Here is a 23,186-nt window from a genome sequence, read left to right on the forward strand (position 1 = left end):
ACTGCATGTCCAGATTCTAATTCTATACAGTCAACTGGGTCAATTCACCAACCTTGCACTTCCAATGGGAAACAGTGTTCAAATGGAGCACAATGAGACATTGTTTGAATGTTATGCCCATATCTATAATTTAAGCTCTGAATTATGTGTGCCTTTTTATTAAGTAATATGGGATCAATCAGTTTATTGGGGTGGGAGATTGCAACCTTCACGTAGTCCGCCCTGTTTCAACGAATGCAATCAACCTGGCGTGCACAATCAAATAAGATAAAATAGAACAAGTTGTCCTGGAACTTTGGGCTGTGCATGCCATATGCAAGAAGAATCAGTTTATTCTGTGAACTGTAGGGGCATATCAGTGAATATTTGGAAGAGGTTGGTCTAGGGCTAATATATAACACTTCATCCTAACACATAAACAATTCCCAGATTCTTTATTTTCTTTATTTTTTTCAGCAGAAATCATTTTTCATTGTCTGTGCCTTCTTTAAATAAATTCTGAGGATTTGATTTTTTTATTTGCCGTATAAAGAATTGTGGCTTCTCAGATAATCTAATGTGAATGTGATCTGGAGTCAAATTAGACAGGAGTGGGTAAGCGCTTCATTGTTCTTTCCTGAAGAATATGAGGGAACTATTTAGGTTTTTACAACAATTTGACAATGACATGGTTAGTTAAAAGTGGCCCAGGAACTAAAATGGATCCTAAAGGGGATTTTAGGCATCTAACCTGGCATCAGCAATGTGTCATTACCTACTTTTCTCATGGACTCACTTCTGCAAATGTCAATTGCCAGAGTTGTGGTTGGCTAATAAATTCATAACTAGAATGGTGAAGAAAAAAACCACGTTCCTTTCTTCAGCTGCACCAATCCAAATTTCCATTCTCACCTCAAGAACATAACTTACTTGTGACTGGGCAGTGGTCTATTCTTATAGATTGCACTGGCACCAACTTGGATGTATGGAGTTTTGGTTACCATGGTAACGCTGGTTAATTTACCCTGGATGGCCATCTAGATTAACTTGTCACCAGAAAGTTTACAGCAGAAAAAGGAAATATAAGTGTAGGAAGCAACTGCAGATACTGGTTTAGACCGAAATCTCTCGATGCTGCCTGACCCGCTGAGTTACTCCAACACTTTGTCTATTGAAGGAAAATAAGTGGCAGATTCACTCATTTAAATTATTACAGAATATTGTTGTCAGACCTAGTATTAGCATAATTGATGCAGAGTCTGAACCCAAAAATGTGGACTTCTCGGATGCTGCTTGACAGGCTGAGTTCCTCCAGCTGTTTGTTTACACTATTAGCTAAACTTGTTTGATAGTGCTTGATTCAAAAATAACTTTTGGATTTGATTCCATGACGTCTGATTTAAATGCTACTTGTAAAACTGATATTTTTACCGATATCATGTTATAATATGTGGTCCTCTATTTGACATATAAATCTTTACATGCATGTGTATTTTGTTGTATTCTAGTATACAATGTTATCAGGACAAATTCCATTCTTAAGTATGCAGAATACAGCAATGTTAAGTACTAATGAAATCACAAGGCACCTCACACTCACGGGAAAAATCTGGAACAATGTCTCACAAGAAGCTAAGGAACTTGTACAAGGTAATGTGTCTTTGAAATTTTGCTATTCAGGGCAATTAAATAGTCGGCCCACGATTGCTAGGAATAACAATAATACTAATAATCCAGCACATTCAGGCGCTGAACCAGCTGATTTTCGGAACTGTTGGATGTTATTCCTATTTATACCTAATAAACGTGTAGGTGTTACACATTGCTATCATATATTTTTCAGTGTAGATGGCAAGTTTAAAGAAAACAGAACAATGGGATCATGGGAAATAGGCCCCTGGGGGTTTAAAGAGAGTGCAGGAAACTGGTCCCCGGTGGGGTTTAAAGGGAATGCGGGAAACAGAGCCGGGATGGTTTTATAAGGAGCAAGGGGAAGAGGGCCCTGGTAAGTTTAATGGGAGTGTGTAGAACATCACCCAGAGGACCAGACGTAGATACATTGACATTTCCAAAAAGCCAGATAGCATATTAACAAATTTTCACTATAAATAGTTAAATTATTCTTTATTTATAAACATAGAATAGACCAATGAGCAATTTTTTAATGTCCATATTAGGAAGCTTTAAAATAAAATTAGAATGGCACTAAGTTTAACTTACAAATTCCACAGGTTTACTGACTGTGGATCCGGACTCTCGTCTGAATTTAAGTAGCTCCAGTTTCAACAATTGGTTTCAAAAAAGCTATTGCCTGTCCTCCAATCCTTTGACACCTCCAGATAGTCTTGAATGTTCTTCCAACAGCTATTTCAAGGTAAGCTTTATGATCTTGAATCTTAAAGCAGAAACACTGGCCAAATTAATTGAGTTATTATATTATAGTAACATGCAGACATTAGTTTGCCACAAAAAGTAAAGATCTTGTTTAAAGAAAAATATAAAATTTTAGGTTTCAAATGCAAATATTTATAAAGTACAATAAACCCTCGTACTAACGAACCATAGTGGGTGGAAATGTTTCCGTTATTGCCGATTGTCTGCTATAACTGAGTAAGGTGTAGTTTGAAACAATGCTGGTTAATACACAAAAGGTCACAAAGTGTTGGAGTAGGGTCAGGCAGCATCTCTGGAAAACACAGATAGGTGACGTCGGGACCATCTGCAGACTGATTTACTCTGCTCAGTTACTCCAGCACTTAAGTCATTTCACTTAAAACTGGGGCGCCAATGCCGCTGGTGTGCACCAGTGAGCCCATGTTCACCAGTTGGCGCGGCTATTGTTGCGGCTCACGTTGTAGCCCCCAACAGGGGGGGATTTCAAGTGCGCTCTCATAATTTTGTCTGGATTACAAGAGGTATCAGACCACCAGTTGCCGGAAAATTGGTAGTGAACCTGTGCTCAATCTTCACAAAATTATTTTCTGGTATATTACATTTGTAATTACATTATGGTTGCTATAATTTTATATGTTCTTTGTTTTTTAGCCATTACATAAGTACAAGAGGGAAGGTTTTTTCCTCCAAAGTGTTGAAGATGCTCATTTGGCAAAAAGGCGAAAGATGAAGAAAAGTAGTGCGAGTACAGAGACACGGAGCAGTTCCAGTGAAAGTTCAATTTCTTCCTCATCCCAATCTCATGGGAGAGCATCTCCCACGTGCATGGTCCAAGTTCCTTTACAAGCAAAAAAATCTGAGAGTTTCTTCCAATTTTCTGAAACATTAAATAGAAGTTTCTAAGGTACTTCTGTCTAGCTAATGTAAGAAAGGTCTTCAAATATTTATTATTTTTTAAGATTGATTGATAGTTGTATATGTGATCCCATACTGTGGATTTTCCCCCATAACCCTTTGCGCTTCACAGCACTCATTCTCTCCCAATGTTTACATCTCCGTTTTGCCTCTCATTCTCGCCCAATGCTTGTTTGCCCTAAAATTCTCCCCCCTCCCTCCTAGGAATCACCAACATTCCTCCTCCTCCCCCTGGGCTCCCTTTTTATCCTCTCTGAACCTTATTTATTTTGCAACTGCGGCTGGATATCAACCCCCTTACTCCAATCAGTCTGGCGAAGGGTCCTGACCCAAAACGTCGTCTGTCCATTCCATCCGCAGATGCTGCCTGACCCACTAGGTTTCTCCAGTTCCTTAAGATTCCAGCATCTGCAGTCCTTGTGTCTCTGTTTGTTTGACTTTGTGCCTCTATGCAGCACCTTGGTTTTTTTTGTATCAAAAGTGCTGAATAGGTGCAAGCTGTTGCCTGTATGTAGGTATTTTAAAATTATTTTTATAAAGCGGTTGAAGATTGAAGATCTCAGTCATAGTTTTGCGTAATGACAAATTGCTCATTGTCTCTAAAATAGCTTAATAGTTTAAAAAAATGTGGTCGATTGTCTATGTATCTCAACTGTGAAGCATAATGATTTCACTTTTATTGATATGATGCCTCATTTGCTTGGTGACAATGCTATTTTTACATTTTGATATTTTGGTATTTGTCCCATAGAAAGAAATAAAAACATCATATAGGACATTTTCCTCACATATTATGACTTGAAGACCTCATGCCATAATACGAAGGCCCATATGAGAGAGAATAGCTGGGTAGTGGGAGACCACAAAGGTAGGTTTGTAGCGTGTAGATTGAGTATTACGGTAATTATGGGGAGACAGGGTAGGATATTTGCAGTTTGTGAGTGCCTGAGTCTGTCTGATATGTTTTTGTCATCTTTCAAATTAAGTTGATCAATATTGCTTCAAAGGCTCCTGCTTTAAAGTCCAGACATGTTGAAAACCTGCAGGCCAATTATAGAGAAATATATCTGCCAACTGAGACTTTGTAGAAGAGCTCAGCTGTGACATTATTGAATAATGAAGCAAGTTGGAGGAATTGCATGGCCATTTTCTCCTATTTCCCATGTTTGTTCGTGGATAAGAAAACACAGATCAGGCCAAGCAGCTGGAATAGGAGACAGCGATCGTGTGTTTAGGAAAATAGGATATGGGTTGTTGCTGTTGGGGAGAAGAGATGTGCATTCATAGCAATGCTTGCTGAGCCTACATTGTTTTGGAATGAACTATGAAATAGCATAAAGAGTATAAAACAATGATATGAATGAACATTTTGTGCACTGTTGTAAGGAAACAATGCTGGTAATTTGGCTTGGTAGTGCAAGCACAATCAGGATTAATCTTATCAATGCCATAAATACATAAAACTGAAGAAATTTGAGGATAACTCAGGTCGAACATACAGGTGGTATGGGGGTGGAGTATGTTTCAGTTTAGAGTATAAATTGTATTTTGACGATTTTTAAATTTGTTATCCAGGCAACTGTGTAGCTGATTATGGAAATGACTCATATTTGTGTCAGTGATAGTTACAATTAACTATTTACAATGATAGTTGGTACAAATATTATAGTTGATTGATGTTATTGCTCTTTTTTTCCCTGCCTATTCATTTTCCATGGGCACATTTTACTATGTTGGATTTATTCACATTCATGATTAGTAATTGAGTGGTTATTTGACCCAATTGCAATTGTTTTTAAACATGTGTGTTGCTTAGAAGTGTAATTACTTTTACTTCACACTTTCATGAATAAAAACTTCTCCAGACTTTCCTCTGAAAGACATCCTAGAGTTCTCTCCTCGATGTCTTCCATCTCAACTTCAATAATAAGTTACTTCCTTGTCACTGAGATTGACATCATTTGATCAGTTGTCTCCTTATCTTCCCAGAGGAAAAACCTTTTCTTAGCTTGCCTTTCTATAATTGTAATTGTAATTTATTTATTTATTTAGGGACAGTGCATATTAATAAACATTTACATGTAATACGCAAGATTGTAGCCAGTAGCTAATTTCCATCTTTAGTCCCTCTGGTAAACAAGCTAAACACATCACAACACAATCAATCAATAAGAAAAGAGACAAAACAAAAGACAAAAACAAAACAAAACAAACAATAAAGTAAAAAAGTAACAATAAAAGAGTACCATAGGATAATTTTAAGGTAGATTATGATTGCAGTTTTGATTTAGCAGTAACCATGTTTTTAGATGTTTGGTAAATGAGGTAAGGGTTGGCAGATCCCGTATGACGCATGGTATCGCGTTCCAGGTCTGCGACGCTCGATATGAAAATACTGACTGCCCAAAGACAATTTTCCTAAACGGGACTATACAATCACCCCTGGAGGCTGCTCTTGTCGATCTATTTGTGTTTTTCTTTATGAAGTCCTTTAACGGAGGTGGGGCTAGTCCACGGAAGATTTTGTAAACCAAAATCGAGTCCGAATATTTTATTACGTTTTCCCAGCTCAGCAGATCAAATTTCTTCAGGATGCTACAGTGATGGTACATTCTGGGCTTTTTGTCAAGAGTTTTTAGGGCTTGTTTATAAGCAATTTCAACAGGCTTTAGTGTGGACTTACATGCCAGTGACCAAGTTGTTATACAGTAGGTCATGTATGGCACAATCGTTGCATTAAAATATAGTTTGGCTGAATCAATAGTTAAATTATTTCTAATATATCTAAAATTGGACAAATTAAATTTAATTAAATTTACTGTTCTTTTCACCTGTTGTTTGAAACAGAGCTGTGAATCGATCACGATTCCTAAATATTTAAACTCAGGTACAATTTTAAGTTTTGTTCCATGTACAAACACATCAGGATCTCCATCAGTACTTGCCTTTTTGGAGAAAAACATACAGACAGTCTTTGACACATTAAGATGTAGATCAGAAAACTGCGACCAGTTTGACACATTAATCATAGCAGCTGATAGGTCTTGTGCAGCTTGATGTTTGTTTTTGGCATGTACATACACAACTGCATCGTCAGCATACATCTGGCAAGTTACATTTGATGTACAGCTACTTGGTAGATCATTAATGTACAGACTGAATAATAGCGGTCCCAAGATTGAACCTTGAGGTACACCAAGAGGGTTTTTAGAAGTTGCAGATTTACTGCATTGTTCCTCCTATTTCTGAGCATACTTGTCCATGTGACCCCACATGCTGCTTTCACCCTTTACCCGCTAAATGCTTATTAGGTGAGATTATCAAGCTCTCTTTGGTACTTTAATCCTGTATTCAATACTGTCATCCTTCTCTCTTTGTAAAAGACCAAACTTTAACCCTTATATCATTCAAACTATCTCCGAAATCGAACTTATTTTTCTTTCCTGAAGTCCTCAATTGTGAAACCCATCTGTAATGTTTGAGACCATGTAAGGCCCTGTTGTGACTAGCACAAGCAGAAGGAAAACACGTCCGACATCTTGTAAGTATGATTTATTCTGCCCCACCCACGGACACTTCTCCAAGGTCACCTGCTCTCGATCACGAGGCACAGCCCTTTATATTAAAGGGGCACTGGCATTTACATATACATCACACCATCTTTCCCAGTTTTCTATATTTGAATTCCAGCCAGGTTTTTCCTGTCATAATGCCATGACATTTTAGCAGACTTTAATGTGGTTGACAACACTATCTTCTTAAGTCACCAAACCATCATTATGTAACTGGGTGGACTGCTCATGTGTTTCCAATCTTGTCTATCCGGCTGTAGCCAGAGAATTATTTACAATAGCTTCTCTTCCCACTTCAACGCAACTAATCACAAGAATCGCAAAATATGCATGATCACGAAAGCAACGCCTTTCATCACATCATCCAACTTGGTCCGTACCTCAGTTAATCTGCTTCTGAACCTTTCATCCATGCTGTTGGCTATTTCCACTGCACCTCTGACGGGTCTAACTTCCAACTTCTGACCTTCTACACTATAATCTGGCTGCTTATGTCCCAGCTCACATCAAGCTCTGTTCACCCCTTATCTCTGTATTTGCTGACCTCCATTAATTCATGAGTATTAAATGCCTCATTTAAAAAACTCTAATCCTCACTTTCTAGTCTCTTGCTATTACTGCAATATGCTGTCCTAAACCCTTCCAAGATATCTGCCTTTCTGGGCATCTTGATTGTCCCTGATTATATTTGCTCCAATCTTGGTAGCCATGTCTTCAACTACAATTGCCTTAAGCTTTAGATTTCCCTCTCAAAACCTCTCCAGCTGTTAACATTTCCTCTGTAATATGCATGTTCAAACCTAACAGCTTAATCAAGCTTTTGGTCATCAGTGCTGTTCTTACCAAATTTCCTAATGTGGCTTAGTTTCAAATTTGTTGATAACATTCCTGCACTGCACTTTGGAACCTTTTATTACTGTAAAGACACTGTATACACATGTTTTGTGTTGAAAGGGCTAATGCCGAGGACATGTGCCAAACACAAACATTAATTGTATAAATGGTGAAACTTTAAATATGCAAGGCAAAGTAGTTTTTCAATATATGATGTCGACATAAAGCAAATATGTTTTTTTTTTAATACTTACTGTTATATAATGTATTTCAAATGCATTTAAAAACTTCATTGTATAATAAATATTTTCCTGTATTGTTATTATATTCATTAGCGGGAGGGCTACTCCCATTACCTTGAATGTGTACCAGTTATGTGAAAGCTGGCAGATTTTTCTAAGAGATTATCACCCAGATTTCAGAAATGAGGGAATTATTTATTTTGATATTTTAACCAGTTGTAAAAGCTCATATGGGATTATTCTGGTAAATGATTCTAGCTGGTCTAGGAAAAGAACAGTCCTCACTGTTGATTGCAAACTTTTATTCTGTGTGCTTGTCACTGTAAATTGTGGTTTATGGCATTGGTGCTTTGTGTAATCGAATATACCACCTTCCTGATATATTTCTCCCTTTTAATTTTCACATTGTTCGATTCCTTTTTATCCAGCGGAAAGTGAATTATACTGAATTAGACCTTTCTTACTGTATATCATGCAGAAAAGTCCTTTACATATGTTGCTTGTGTGCTCTGCAATAAAGTAGTTTAATATATTCACCTATATACTTTATTGAGTTAATATTATCATTCAAGTTTTATTGCACTTAATTTTTACATTAATGTTTATACACAGTATAGAATTTGCTGCCAGATCAGAAACACAATATGATAATGCACTGTGAATTGAATGTTCAGGCACTCTCAGGTAGCTTATGTGGATCTCTATATGCAGTCAAGGTAACTGCATTTTGCAGGCCAAATTCAGATTGATTCTGCCCAAGGTATTACATAAAATGTCAAGTCTTATCATGGTACAGGTAGTAGTAAATATTGCACTAACTATAAGAACCCCATTCACCCAGCTCTTTATAATTAATTCATTTTATTAGCTTAGAATTTAATGTTTTGCATTATTTTCCATGTCGCATCTTAGCTAAGTGTTCAGGATATATATTTTCATTGTTCAATGGATACCAATTTATTGTTTTGCATTTTAAAGAACAGCATTCACTTGTAAGTGTGCTATATTTGGCCATAATTAGCAGAATGTCACGGTGTGCGGAAAATTCAGATGCCACAGTTGATGTGCTCATCACAGATGTGGAGATCAGATTCAAATACTACAACTTTAACATATTTCAAGTTTACTCTTCCACAAGATTTTCACCATTCTGTGAAGGGATGGGACTTTCCATTTCTACTCAATTTGGGAGACCAGATCATGGTACTTGCTTTTTCAAGTCCAGATCACTTTTCCAGGCCAAGTGGGCTACTGACAGCTTTGAGCATACTCTCATGTCCTTGTCACGTTCATTCTGCCTGCCACGTTATCAGGGCTGCCAACATTGGGTGAGAGTTGATAATGAGAAATTGCGAGGGAGCGTAGCGACCCAGGGGGGGAGGGTGTGGGCGGGGGTGTTCCCCCTCCCATAGTAGGTTCCGGAGGCGGCACCAACTCACCCGGTCCGCTCCTGGCTCCGTGCCTGGGTTAAAACTCCATGGGGTGTGGACAGAGCGGTCGACGGACATAGAGCCGCCGGAGGTGAGGGTGGGAGGTGTGTGCCGTGCCTCAGGGGGGAAGGGGGAGGGGGGTTGGTGCTGGGACCACCGCCGCCGTGTCTCACCTATCACACCATCTGCATGGGAGAAACTAAACTACTTTTTTCCCCCCCAAAATCATCCCACAGGCAGGTTTGATAGCCCTGCTTTAAACCTATCCCCTCTAGTGCCTGAATCACATATCCTGGGAAAAAGACTATGCATTCACCTGATATTCCCCTCATGGTTTTTACTCACCTCTAAAACAATTTTTGCTTTATTTTGAACTTTCAGCACCCGCAGATATTTGAGCGTGAGAAATTTTGTGATCAGCGTGAGAGCATGAGAATTTTGTGAAATGCGTGAGTCTCACGCTCAATGCGTGAGAGTTGGCAGTCCTGCTAATAATGCAAACATTTTATGCAAGTTCCAATTGTTTGGACAAAAATCACTTATTACTGCTTTATAACAGTTAAGTTACTTTAAAACCATTTCAGAAATGATGGCACTCAACAAACAATCAACTAACAAATTAAAGCAAACTAAAAAGAAATAACATGTTCCCTTTCCTGACTCGACCTCATAAGTACTTTAACGCTGTTAACAGAGCAAAGGGATATTAATCTCAAATCAAAATGGGGAAAGTGGGGGCAATTTTGCTTAAATGGTAATTCTAAGCCCATTCAGATCTTCATAGAGTCAAAGGTATACAACATGTACGTGACTGGTCCAATTTGTCCATAATGATCAAGTTGGCATTCTGCGTGCCCAGGGACCGGCTGCCGTTCCCAGATCAGCTCGCGTCCCAGGGACTGGCTGCAGTTCTCAGGTCAGCTCGCCTGCCCCAACCCTGCGAAAACGAATTGAAAAAAAACGTGGTTTTTCGGGTTACGGGCCGGGTTCAGCCCGTGTGCCGTAGGTTGCCGAACCGTGTCCTAGCTGTTTGGCCTCATTGTGGTCCTCCCTATGTTTAACAACCGATTCACCTGGTTAGTTTTATCTCCGGCTGCTTCATGTTGTCGGCGGCTGCACATCCAACCAAGAAAGAAGAGAAGAGAAGAGATGCGATGTCACTCACAGCCGCCAACTGACGCGCTTCCCCAGACTGCACAGATCATTGTGATATGGTGCAAAAAGACAAACTGTGCAGGGACTGAAGACTCAAAGCGTGAGAGTTGGCAGCCCTGTCTAAGGCCAGGATGTGACAACAGACGCACAAGGAGACACATACACAAAGGAAGACACACACACACACACACACACACACACACAGGGAGACAGACACACACACACACACAGGGAGACAAACACACACACAGGGAGACAGACACACACACACACACACACACACACACACACACACACAGGGAGACAGACACACACAAAAACAGGGAGACAGACACACAGACACACACACAGGGAGACACACACACACACACACAGGGGGACAGACAGACACACACACACAGGGAGACAGACAGACACACACACGGGGAGACACACACACACACACAGGGAAACACAGACACACAAACCCAGGGACACACACACACACACACACAGGGATACACACACACACACAGGGAGACACAGACACACACACACAGGGAGACACACGCACACACGGGGAGACACACACACACACAAGGAGACACACAGAGACATGCACACACACACAGGGAGACACACACAGGGAGGCACACACACACAAGGAGACACATACAGGGAAACAGACACACACACACACCTTTCCTTCCCCCCCCCTTCATCCTCCCTCTTTCCTCCCTCCTCCCTCTTCCCCCCATCCCTCCCTCTCCCTCTCTTTCCTCCCCTCCCTCTCTTTCCTCACCCTCCCTCTTTTTCCTCACACTTCCTCTTTCTCCCCTTTCTCCTTCCCTTCCTTCATCCCCTTTCTACATTCCCTCCCCGTCTCTCTTTGCCTCCATCCCTCCCTTTTTTCTTTCTCTCTCTCTCTCTTTCTCCCCTCCCTCTCTTTCCCCGGCCGCCCAATGGCGGGCACGGTGTAGCGTGGATTGGCGGCGTTGGCGCTGCCGTGTGAGTTGAAAGGCAGGAGGGAGGGAGGGAGCGAGGTTTGATTGATTGATTGATTATACCTTTAATAATCCTTTACAGGAAATTACAGTGCCACGACAGCTTCAAGACAGACATAACACCACACATTTCCTCAAATAGCTTCCATACTTAACAAGTTAAAATACAAGTTAAAATACAATTAATTAAAAAAAGTGCAGTTATTTATGCGCATTATATAACCTTATAGCAGCTGGTAAACAGGACTTCCTATGTCTCTCAGTTTTGCACATTGGTGCAATCAGTCTCTGACTGAAGATGCTGCTCTTGATCACCTTCAGGGCATGGAGTGGGTGAGTGGGGTTGGTCATTATTGAACCCAGTTTGTTCAGAGTTCTGGCCTCTGCCACCTGCTGGACCGTTCGTTGCTCAGCACCGACCACTGAGCCGGCCTTCCTGATTAGCTTGTCCAGTCTGTTTTTGTCCGCTATGCGGGCGCCATCTTCCCAACAGGCCACAGCAAAAAACAGAGCACTGGCCATCACTGAATGATAGACACTGCACAGTAGGGGTTGGCAGATGTTAAATGACCTCAGCCTCCTTAAAAAATACAGTCGGCTTTGTCCCTTCCTGTACACCGCCTCCATATGACACTTCCAGTCCAGCTCACTGTCAAGCTGCACCCCAAGGTATCTGTGGTTAGCGACCACCTCCACCTCAGTGCCCTTAATGGTGATTGGTGTTGCTTGAGTCCTCCTCCTCCCCCTCCTGAAGTCCACAACTATCTCCTTGGTTTTTTTGGTGTTAAGATGGAGGTTATTGTGTGCACTCCACTCCACAAAGTTACTTATTATGTCTCTATTTGCCGCGGCAGCCGGAAGCGCAGCGCTCGCAGACGGCGCACAAAAGCGCTGACACCCACTTCCCGGGACCGACGCGCTTCCCCAATCCGTGCAGATCGCTGTCATGTGGCGCAAAGAGACAAACTGTGCAGCAAAGATCCTATAGCTCTGCTATATAGCTCCGCTATAGGATCTTTGCTGTGCAGGGACTGAAGACAGCGTGAGAATTCTGTCTTCAGCGTGAGGGCGTGAGAATTGGCTGAAATGCGTGAGTGTCACGCTCAAAGCGTGAGAGTTGGCAGCCCCGCGTTATTGTACTTTTGCCATTCAAAGCGGCTACAAGGATTGGTAACGAGGCCTGCAAAGTGTATCTTGGAAGATGTACTATATTTGCTTTGAACTTGGCACCAATCAAGCCCCTGTGATGTTTCTGCCATTCAGGCAGCATCCAAGTCTAATTCTAAACATTGAACAACTTGTCTTTAGACCAAAAGAATTAGAAACGGGATTAGTCTCTACAGCCTGCTCTTCTATTCAATAAAAATAAGGCTGATCTAACTTTTCTCAAGTTCCACCCTCTAAAGCAATTCTTGTCTTTGTTACTAATTTATTCATCCTGCCTTTGATAAATACAAGGTTGAGTCTTCAATTATTTTCTGGGGCATGAAATTTCAAAGACACGCCTCTTTTGCGAGGAAATTCTCCACCATTGTTAAATGGGCCACCCCTTATTCTGAGGCCATGGCCTCTGCTCTTAAACATTCCTGTATTTACTTCCAGCATTTACCATGTCAAATCCACCAAGAGTTGTATGTTTCGATTAAATTGCTTCTATTTTTTTTTAATACTTTAGTTCATGGGAATAGAATTGAAGAACTGCAGTTTGCATTCAGAAGGCAGTTTTTTCTCACTCCAGTTTTCAGCACCTGCAGTCTCTATTCATTTGTTGGCTTCCCAGATACAAAGCAAGTGTAAATGTGTGATGCAAGTATCAGTAATCTTCCTAACACATGCAAATTCCATGCTAGTACTCCACTGGGGCAATGAGAGGATACTATACTAACTGGGATACAGGATTGTGAATGAGACAATCCCATCTGCTTATTCAAGTAGTTGAAATAGATTTCCTGGCACCTGAGGTGCAGTAGAGGCTTTTTAACTGGTCCTTGCCAATATCCTCTCTTTGACCATCAACTCAGAACAAACCAGTGGACAATTCATCTGCACGATGTAGAAAGTTGGCTGCTGTGGAGGTGACACAGCTTGGGAATTCCAGCAGGAAAGATGTATAATGTATAAAGACGTATAATGTATAAAGACGTATAAATACACGTCCTTTTTCTTTATCATTGGCTGCTAGCCTCTGCTGGGTGATGGTATTTATCAGAATAGAATACAGTTTTGACATGCCCCATTCCAGACAATTATCTATTGAAAATTCTACACAATGAATGGATATTTGGGTTACTGTTGTAGATTATCAATACAAAAGGATCTGCATTATTCATATTATCATATTCAGAGGTGGGACAGGAAGAAATAAAAACAATAATTTGAAAGCTTTTCTCAACTTTGTAGTTATATTTAGTTCTACTTCACAATATTATGAAATATTTAAAAATCATGCTCGCTTGAAATACGTACACTTCAAATGATTGAACAACACGATTCCATAAAAATGTTAATTAAAAAATAATAAATTAGTCCAAAGTTGTTTTAACATTTTAATCAAAATTTACAATTATGGGTTCATGACCTGTTTCCTTTACAAAATGTAGGAAATCCACAGGCTTTATACCCATAGTGGCTGAATTGGTCATCGGATGAAAATAGATTATTTCATGTCCTCCATCCACAAAGTTTGAATCCAACACAAATTTTACATCCCCTTGTTTATCATAAAATAGAGCAAGTGGTGTCACACAACCTTGACCAACGTTTAGTTTTTCCATCATTATCCCTTCATCTGCAAAGCGTAGATTTCCACTTCCGGCACCCAGCTTCTTTGCTAGGTCATTCAAGTTGACCTGTCTATTGTGTAAGATTGTCACTAACCACAAGCATTTTTTCTTCTTGTCTTTAAGAAACAAGTTCTTACTGTGTGCCCCCGCAAGGTGTTGCACATAAGGCATCATAGCTTCAACTGTGAAGACCTACAAAAAAAAGCAAACAATATGTTGGACTTTAAAACGGGAATTATGTCTGTACATGTGTAGCAATGATTACCTGGTCTCTAACCCTTAGGCATGGCGCAGTGGCGCAACGGTAGAGTTGCTGCCTTACAGTGCCAGAGGCCCGAGTTCGATCCTGACTAAGGGTGCTGTCTTTACAGAGTTTGTACATTCTCCCCGTGACCGCGAGGGTTTACTGCAGGTGCTCCAGTTTCCTCACACTCCAAAGGCTTCGGTTAATTGGCTTCGGTAAATTTATAAATTGCCCCTAGTGTGTAGAGCATTGTTAGTGTACGGGGTGATCACTGGTCGGCGTGGGCTGAAGAGCATGTTTCCACGTGGTATCTCTAAATTATATATTACCACATTTTTATCCACTCTGATTTAATTTCATTGTAAAATAATGCAATGGTAAATTGCATCAATGTCTTTCTTCAACTATTCTTTGTGGAGGCAAGTTCCACATTTTATTACCTTAGTTTTAGGGAATGAAACTTTGAGGGATATCTATGGGAAATAATATCAATGGTTGTGATCATAATTCAATTAGATTTTGCATATTTAAAAATGGTCAAAGATAACCTAGGAGTAATAGTTGTCGATTGGGTAAAGCCCAATTTTATTTAGCTGAGAAATATTCAGCATATGGTTTAGAAACAGCTAAATGAAAGTAAACTATGACCAGAGGAGTGGGAGAAATACAAACAGTTGTGGAAAATGTAGAGCAAATAACCATCCAGAAATAAAAATACCTGTAGCTCCCACATCTAGAGCCTCCATTGATAGGAAGATATATACAATGAAGAGAAGCAAACTTGAAGATTAATTTAGTAGAAAATCTAGAGGGTTTTGGCAAGTGTAGGGATGACCGTAATAGGAAATTAGAAAAGCAAAAGGGACATGAAAAATGTTGGTATACAATAGTAAAACAAAACTAGAAAATATAAACATGCGGGGTTGAGCACAAGAATAACTATGGGAAAAATTGTGTAATAGAAACTTACATTATATAAAATAATAATAATAATATATTTTATTGTCATTGCATATAAGTGCAACGAGATTTGGTATGCAGCTTCCATCCGATGTCATAACTTAAATAACTAATAAAATTTAGATTTAAATACCCCGAGAACATTCATATATATATGAATACAGTTATAATATATATTGTATGGTTAATTAATTTGCCTTAACAAGAAATAACAGGATAACACAGTACTTGCATACAAAGGTGTGTAATAAAGTTTAAGTTAGACACAGTGAGAGAATGTAATAAGCATTTAGCATATTTGAAAGTAGAAAATTCACAAAGCTCAAATGGGAAGTATCCCTATTTAGAAAAATAGAGAAGGCTCTGACCATCATTGTCCAATCCTCTCTGGTTACAGGCCGTTTGCAGAGAATAGGAAGATTACTCATGTGGCACCAGTTTGTAATAAGAGAGCAAGAGATGGGCCAAGTAATTACAGATCCATCAGTCTGATTAATGGAATGATGGGCAGGTTATTTAAAGAAGAAATCTATACTATACTATACGTAAATACAATCAAGCCAAACTCAAGTACAACAGGTAAAATGAACGGAAAGATACAGAGTACACAATACAATTCTCAGCATGTAGCATAACAGTTCCAGAGACCAATATCTGCAATGAGGCTGTACCCTAATTTGTGGAAGGACTGTTCAAAAGACCGATAACAGAGGGCAAGAAGCTATTCCCAAGTCTGGTGCTTTCATGCTTTCAAGCTTCTGCATCTTCTGCCCGACGAAAGCAGGGGGAAAAAGGAATGAAGAAAATCTTGGATAATGTTGGTTTCCTTTCTGAGGCAGTGTGAAGTGTAGGTGAAGTCAATGGTGGAGTCTGGTCTGTGATGGATTGGGCTACATCCACAACTCTGAAATTTCTTGCAGTCTTGGGCAGAGTTATTACCAAACCAGCCTGTGATGCAAACCAACAGTATGTCCTATAGTCTGGGATTACCAATCTGTGACTAATGTTTTGCTGTAACAATCAGTGTTGGTCCTGTTACTTATGATCTTTATCGTGGACTTGGATTAACGGACAGAGTGCATAGTTACCGATCTGCTGATGGGCAAAGTAAGGGGGATTAGTACATTGTAAGGACACAAAAAGATGTAGAGAGTTCAAGTGTGTGAGCAGGAAGTTGGCAGGATAAGAACATGGGAAAATGTGCTATTATCTATTCTGGAACGAAGAATAATAAACAAATTATTATTTAAATAGAATCAGATGACAAAATACTTTCTCTGGAGTGTCGGAGGCTGAAGAACGACTTGATAGAAGTATATAAAATTGACAGAGGTAAAGATAAGGTGACAGTCAGAACCTTTTTCCCAGGGTGGAAATGTCCAACACTAAGGGCATAAGACGACAGGAGGAGAATTTAATTAAGATGTGCAAGACAAGTTTTTTAAAAACTCAGATTGGTGGGTGCCTGGAACACACTGCTGGGATGATGGTGGAGGCAGATATGATACAGGTGATGGAGGGATATGGACGATGTACAGGCAGATAAGATTAGTTTAGCTTGGAATCATGTTTTGCACGGAGATTGTGGACCTAAGGGCCTGTTCCTGTGTTGTACTGTTCTATGTTCTACAATCTGTAGGAGAGTATTATAATTTAAATTAATAGGGGGATACAGCAAGGTTATATTATGGCAAAATCATGTCTACTAACTTAATATAGGTGATTAGAAAGAGACTTGATCAGGGTACCAAGGTGTTTTAGTGACAAAAGAGCAGTATGCAGTGTGGTTTTGCAGGGCTTGGAACTAGGTCTGTTGCGTTTCGTTGTACATAATGTGTTTTGAAAAATGTATGAACTATGAAAGGTTCATTGATTATATCCAAATTGGCAGTATGGTTAAGTGAAAAAGAGACCAGATATCATTGGTCAGGTGGACCAATGTAAAAAGTGGTAATTGAAATGTAAATTGGAGAGGCAAGCATCAGCAACCAGCAAACCATACAGGGGAATGTCAGGATACTTCGAAATATAAAGTAACATAGTGAACAAGCACCTGTTCCTGAAGATTCCTGAAGGTAGCTGGCCAAGCAGATAAGTGCCCTGGCATAAAGGATACTTACTATTAATTCTTAATGTATGGAATATAAAGCCAGAAAAAAAATCAAGCTGGAATTATATAAGACTTTATTAAAAAGTCTTGCATTTTTAGACGTACACATGTACTCTTTCAATTTATAATTTCCAACATTTCACATTCTTCTTCCTTTGTAATGTGCAAATTGTGAGCTTCCATCGAGGTCCTCACTGATCTCCTTCTAGCAGCAATCCAATGTCGGTCGGTGGGGGCGCTGTGAGACAGCTGCCCTGCCAGCAGCGTGTTCGTCATTTCTACTTTTTTTGGTGGGTTTTTAGTATGTCCAAATATGTGTTTTAATGTCTCTTGGTGTGTCTTGTGTGAGGGGTGGTGAGGGGAGAAAGGGGGTAAGCCGCTTTCGGTCGCCTCCTCGATGGAGAGGCGACTTTTTCTGTGTCGCCTCCCTCACGGCCTAACACCATGGATTGGTGCGGCCTTTCCCGGAGTCGGGCCCGGAGCCGGGGTCGCCAGAAGGTAGTGCTCCGATCGCTGGCCCGCGGACTGTTACAGCCTGAAGCCGCGGCGTCCAGAGCCTGGGATCCCTCGTTGAGGATCCCCGGAGGAGAAGAGCTCCAACCGCCGGCCCACGGCCTTCAACATCTTGAAGCCACGGTCTGCGGAGCTTCTAGCCGCGGGCACGGCATATGGAGCTAGGGACCCCTCGTTGGGGATCCCCGGAGGAGAAGAGTTCCGACCGCCTGCCGCGGCCTTCAACATCTTCAAGCCGCGGTCTGCGGAGCTTCTAGCCGCGGGCGCAGCGTGGACTTACCATCCGGAGCGGGATCCCTCGCCGGGGATCCCTGGAGAAGAGCTCCGACCACCGGCCTGTGGCCTACAACATTCTGAAGTCGCGTAGGGAAGCACCGATTTGGGACACCTTCCAGACGAGAGGGCCTGTACATCTGGCCACCCGCAGTGGCGACTGTGGAGGTTTATGGCCCCGACCACGGGGGAACAGTGGAGAAAGACTGACTGTACTTTGTGCCATCCACCACAGTGAAGAATGCTATGGTGGACATTTGTGTTAAATTTTGATTGTGTATTGTGTGTTCTTTCTGATTGTACCGCTGCTGGCAAGTTCATTTCACAGCACTTTATTGTGTATGTGATGAATAAATCTGATTGATTGATTAGAATGCAATAGCAAAGCACCAACCTCTTGCAGTTTCCCTGGGAAATCTGGGAGCTGAACTTGTGCCAGATTTCCAGCTCCATTTATTTCAATGGACAGTAGTGGTTCTGAGCAAGAATGCGACTTCTGCCACACGTGATTTAAAAAAATTAATTCACTTAAATGCAATTGATTTAAAGTAATTTCCACTGTTTTAATAATTTCTAAATGTCAATATTTAATCATGTTGAGATTAATTTTTAAATTGCTTTTGATTTTTTTGTAAGTTTAATGAATGTAAACATTCAAAACATTCGGACAGCGAGGCAGTTCTGCCTAGTGACATGACTGAGAAGCTCAGCAGCATCTTGCGGATCAATACCCAGCCTGGGTTATGCTTATGAAGATCACAGCAAGACCACAGTAACCACACTGAGACTTCAATCATCTTGAAGATGCTACATGTAAGTGAAGGTATGGGGTAGTTTCTACTCCCTGAAATGGGCTGTTTGTTGTTCACTAAGGCCTATAGGAGTGGAGAGATATGCTGGAACATTAGTTAAGAAACAGTTGGAATACAGTTTTGGTCACACATATTATATGCAGGATGTGATAATGCAACAGATGGTACACAGGATATTTATGAAGCCAACAGCAGAAGCTGCAAATGCAGGAACAAGGAGCGAAAGGGTTGTTAGCAATCAGCATGGACAAATGTAGAACAGATGTTATTTCATTCCTACTCGGGTCCCCCTCACTCAATTTGTTTTACACTACACTAATGACTATATGTGTACAGCTTCCAACACTCAACAGTTTTCATCAACTATATTGAAATGAGAACATGGTGCAAATTGACAGCTTAGTCTATATCTGACTCTTACTTTACTTGACATCTCCATCTCAAAGTAAACATTAGGGACCAATATACATTATACTCTCAACGACTCCCGCAACTACCTTGCGGTTTACCTCCTCCCTGCTTTCTGTCAGAATCCCATTCCATTCCATCCCTCAGTTCCTTCTCTAATCTAACAATGAGACCTTCTCCACAATACTTTAAGGTCTCTTCCTTTTTCCTTTACCATGTATTCTTCTCTACCGTACATAACAGTGCTCTTAATTGCATTTCCTCTCCTACATTTTTGTCCTCACCTACTCTCCTCCCAAGGATATAAAACTCTCTAGTATACACTTTCCATCACACCACCTTTCATATTCAATGGCTTATCCTCCATCATATTCATCACCTTCAATAGGACTCCACCACTAGGCACATCTTCCTCTCCCATTTCAGCACTGCAAAGTTACCATTCTCTCCCATCTTCATAAATCTATGCAACATCTGTACAGTTAGCTCTTTGCTTCCCATCATTCAGGAATCCAAACAGTCCTTTCAGGTGAAGCAGCAATTTGCTTGCAATTCTTCCAATGCTGTGTATAGATTTAGTGATTATTGTGTGGTCCCCCCAATATTGTAGAGGGGCACACGACTGGATACATAACTTGTATTTCCATCTCGTCCTGCAACTTCACAGTCACTTGTGCCAAATGCAGAGACCTGATCCCTCTGCTTCCCTGAGTGCAGCAACAAGATTTAAATGTTTAAGAAGGAACTGCAGATGCTGGAAAATCGAAGGTACACAAAAATGCTGGAAAAACTCAGCGGGTGCAGCAGCATCTATGGAGCGAAGGAAATAGTCAACGTTTCGTTTCGTTGCCTATTTCCTTCGCTCCATAGATGCTGATGCACCCGCTGAGTTTCTCCAGCATTTTTGTGTACCAACAAGATCTAAATGACTGGGCTGTGGCTGGAGGACTACAAAGGCTCCAAACCCATATCTTCCATGTGGAAGGCAATGCTAGAGGTAGAGTGTCTTCAATCAAAACTGCTCCCATTTTAATAATCGGGGACTATAAAAAAGTTATTAAAATTGATGTAAATTATTAGAATATAAAACAGTACAGCACAGGAATTCGACCCACAATGTTTGCGCCGATCATAATGCCCAGCTGAACTGATTTCATCTTCTTGCACATGATCTATATCCCTCTATTCCCTGCAGTTTCAAGTGGCTATCTAAACGCCTCTTAAACTGCACTATCGTATCTGCCTCCTTCATCACCCCTGGCTATGCATTCGAGGTCTCCACCACCCTCCGCATGAAAAAAACTTGCCCAGCACATCTCCATTAAACTTTCCCCCTCTCACCTCATAGCTCTGCCCACCAATTTTGGAAATTTCCATCCTGGGAAAAAGGTTCTACCCTATCTATGTCTCTTAAAATTTTATAGACTGCTAACAGGTCTCCCCTTGACCTCTGACGTTTCAGAAAAAACAATCCAAGTCTATCCAACCTCTCCTTGAGCTGAAATCCTTTAATCCAGGCAGCATTCTGATAAACCTCCTCTGCACCCTCTCCAAAGCTTCCACATCTTTCCTGTAATGTTTCCTTTATATTCAAGGCCAAACGCCACCCTACTTGTGCTGCCACCTTTAGTGAGCTCTGATCTTGGAATCCGAGATCCCTCTTCAGATCAAAGCTGTCTTGACATATACTCTCTCTCTCTCTCTCTCTCTCTACGTTAAACCTCCCAAAGTGCAATACCTCGCACTAGCTCGGGTTAAACCCCATCTGTCATGTCTTCGCCCATTTCTGCAGCTGATCTAAACCTCGCTGTATCTTCTTACAGTCTGGCTGCATCTGTTTGCGAACCGATCTGTCAGTATATCCCAGAGTTGCGTCGCTTTAAATGGCTGAACCACGACCTAGCGCGCCTAGGGAGCTGGCTGGAAAGGATTTTCAGAATAGGGGCCGAGAAATTAACTGAGCTGTAGAAAATTAGGAGGGTTTTTGAAACAGGAGGCTAAGAATTACTTAGTTGTATGAGCAACGAGAACAATAATGAACAGATTTAATGCAATTGGTCGAAGAGTTTGGACTTAAATTCACTTTTCACCGGGAACCTGTCAAAGCAGTTGATTATGCGCTGGGACGTGGGCTGGATTACTTTTTTTTCCAGCTATCATGGACACAATAGATTCCCTCAGTGTAGTTCATTTGTATAAACATCTCCGCGTAAAGAGGTTTTCTAAAACAACAAAAAAAGCTCCGCTAAATTCCATCTCAGTAACTTGTAATGTTCTCTATTCATTCTGACTTTTTTAACGACGTGTTTGCCCGGATTTCGGGCTCCCTCCAGCTGCCTCTGGGCGCCGCAACCGTTTGCAGGAAGCTCAGCTACACCTCACACTTGTAGTCAGCAGATGCCCCTGGACGGGCGCACTCACCTCAGGGTGTTCCTCGCATACAGTCTCCACGTTCAGCCCTTTCAGATAATCTTCCAGCTCTTTGCGCTTCTCAGTCGAAGCCATTCTGTGCTTGGCCTGCAGCAGCTCGGCGAAAAACGACGTCTCAACTGCACTTCCAGGTCACATCTGCAGGCTCATATTTCCCATAGTTCAGAAATCTACATGTGTGCTTATGATATATGTTTAAAGACTTACATTTACATAGCGTCAATCACACACTGTAAAAGTCAAAACACATGACCACCAATGAACTATTTTTTAAAAAGCTTTACTGTAATGTTTTCAGATTTTAGTTAAATGCTGCCATTTTAAAGAAGACTTTTTGATTAAAAAATATGGCCCTGGAAATATACAGAGGGTCAGACATCTGGAGGGAGCAGAAAAGTTAATGATTTGGTCATGACCCCCCAGATATGGGCAGGCAAGTTTAATTATTTCCCTCTAAAGGATATAATAAGGAGATATGACAGGCAGCATCTCTGGAGAAAAGGAATAGGCGATGTTTCGGGTCGAGACCCTCAATCAGACTGAGAGTCAGGGAGAGTTCCCTTAGGAAGAGGGTATGAAGAAGGGTCTTGCATGAAACGTCACCCATTCATTCTCTCCAGAGATGCTGTCTGTCCCGCTGAGTTACTCCAGCATTTTTTGTCTGTCTAGAATTCCCTCTATTCCTTTTCTCCAGTGTTACTGCCTGATCAGCTAAGTTACTCCAGCATATAAACCAGTATCTGTAGTTCCTTCCTATAGACAATAAGGAGACATAACTGATATTATTAATTCAAAACAGGAGAGTCTACACCATTGGAACAACTTATTTTTGCATAAATGATCTCTCAATAATCACCACTTCTTGTTGCAGGAAGAACCAGAGCTCTCCTTTCAAATTGCAAGTCCTGAAACTGCAATTGCAATCTGGAATTGTAGCTTCCTGTAATTAGACTTGCTGCTGCACCCTTCTGTTATATTAGTATTTGCCACACAGTTACTAAGAATAGAGTTGCTAAAAAGTGTGGGTTGCAGCATGTGGGTGAATGGGCAGTGTTGCCCCCAGCATTGAGCTAGAACAATGTCTTCATATATTGTCATTGTGATTTTTTCCTTATGTTTTAGTCCTGTCTTGTAACCTTTAGTTGTTGA

The 23,186-nt window shown here is 40.9% G+C and overlaps 2 protein-coding genes across 2 annotated transcripts in view; one reads left to right on the top strand and one right to left on the bottom strand.

The window, feature by feature from the left end:
• Positions 1–5,309, top strand: part of LOC116975879 (ribosomal protein S6 kinase alpha-5-like) — a 62,012-nt gene extending 56,703 nt beyond the window's left edge. The window contains exons 15-17 of the mRNA XM_033025197.1: positions 1,488–1,629; positions 2,211–2,353; positions 3,025–5,309. Of these exons, the coding sequence (XP_032881088.1) occupies positions 1,488–1,629; positions 2,211–2,353; positions 3,025–3,276 (537 nt within the window). The 3' untranslated portion in view covers positions 3,277–5,309. The remainder of the gene's footprint in view (positions 1–1,487; positions 1,630–2,210; positions 2,354–3,024) is intronic.
• An 8,728-nt stretch (positions 5,310–14,037) lies between these two features.
• Positions 14,038–22,212, bottom strand: LOC116975880 (prolyl-tRNA synthetase associated domain-containing protein 1-like). Its single transcript, XM_033025198.1, has 2 exons — positions 22,029–22,212; positions 14,038–14,479 (listed from the first exon to the last, which is right to left on the bottom strand). Exons 1-2 carry the CDS (start codon positions 22,110–22,112, stop codon positions 14,051–14,053), a joined length of 513 nt encoding a protein of 170 aa, XP_032881089.1. The 5' UTR covers positions 22,113–22,212; the 3' UTR covers positions 14,038–14,050.
• Between the last annotated feature and the right edge of the window lie 974 nt (positions 22,213–23,186).

Source organism: Amblyraja radiata, chromosome 8, assembly GCF_010909765.2.
Source record: "Amblyraja radiata isolate CabotCenter1 chromosome 8, sAmbRad1.1.pri, whole genome shotgun sequence".
NCBI classification, from domain to species: domain Eukaryota; kingdom Metazoa; phylum Chordata; class Chondrichthyes; order Rajiformes; family Rajidae; genus Amblyraja; species Amblyraja radiata.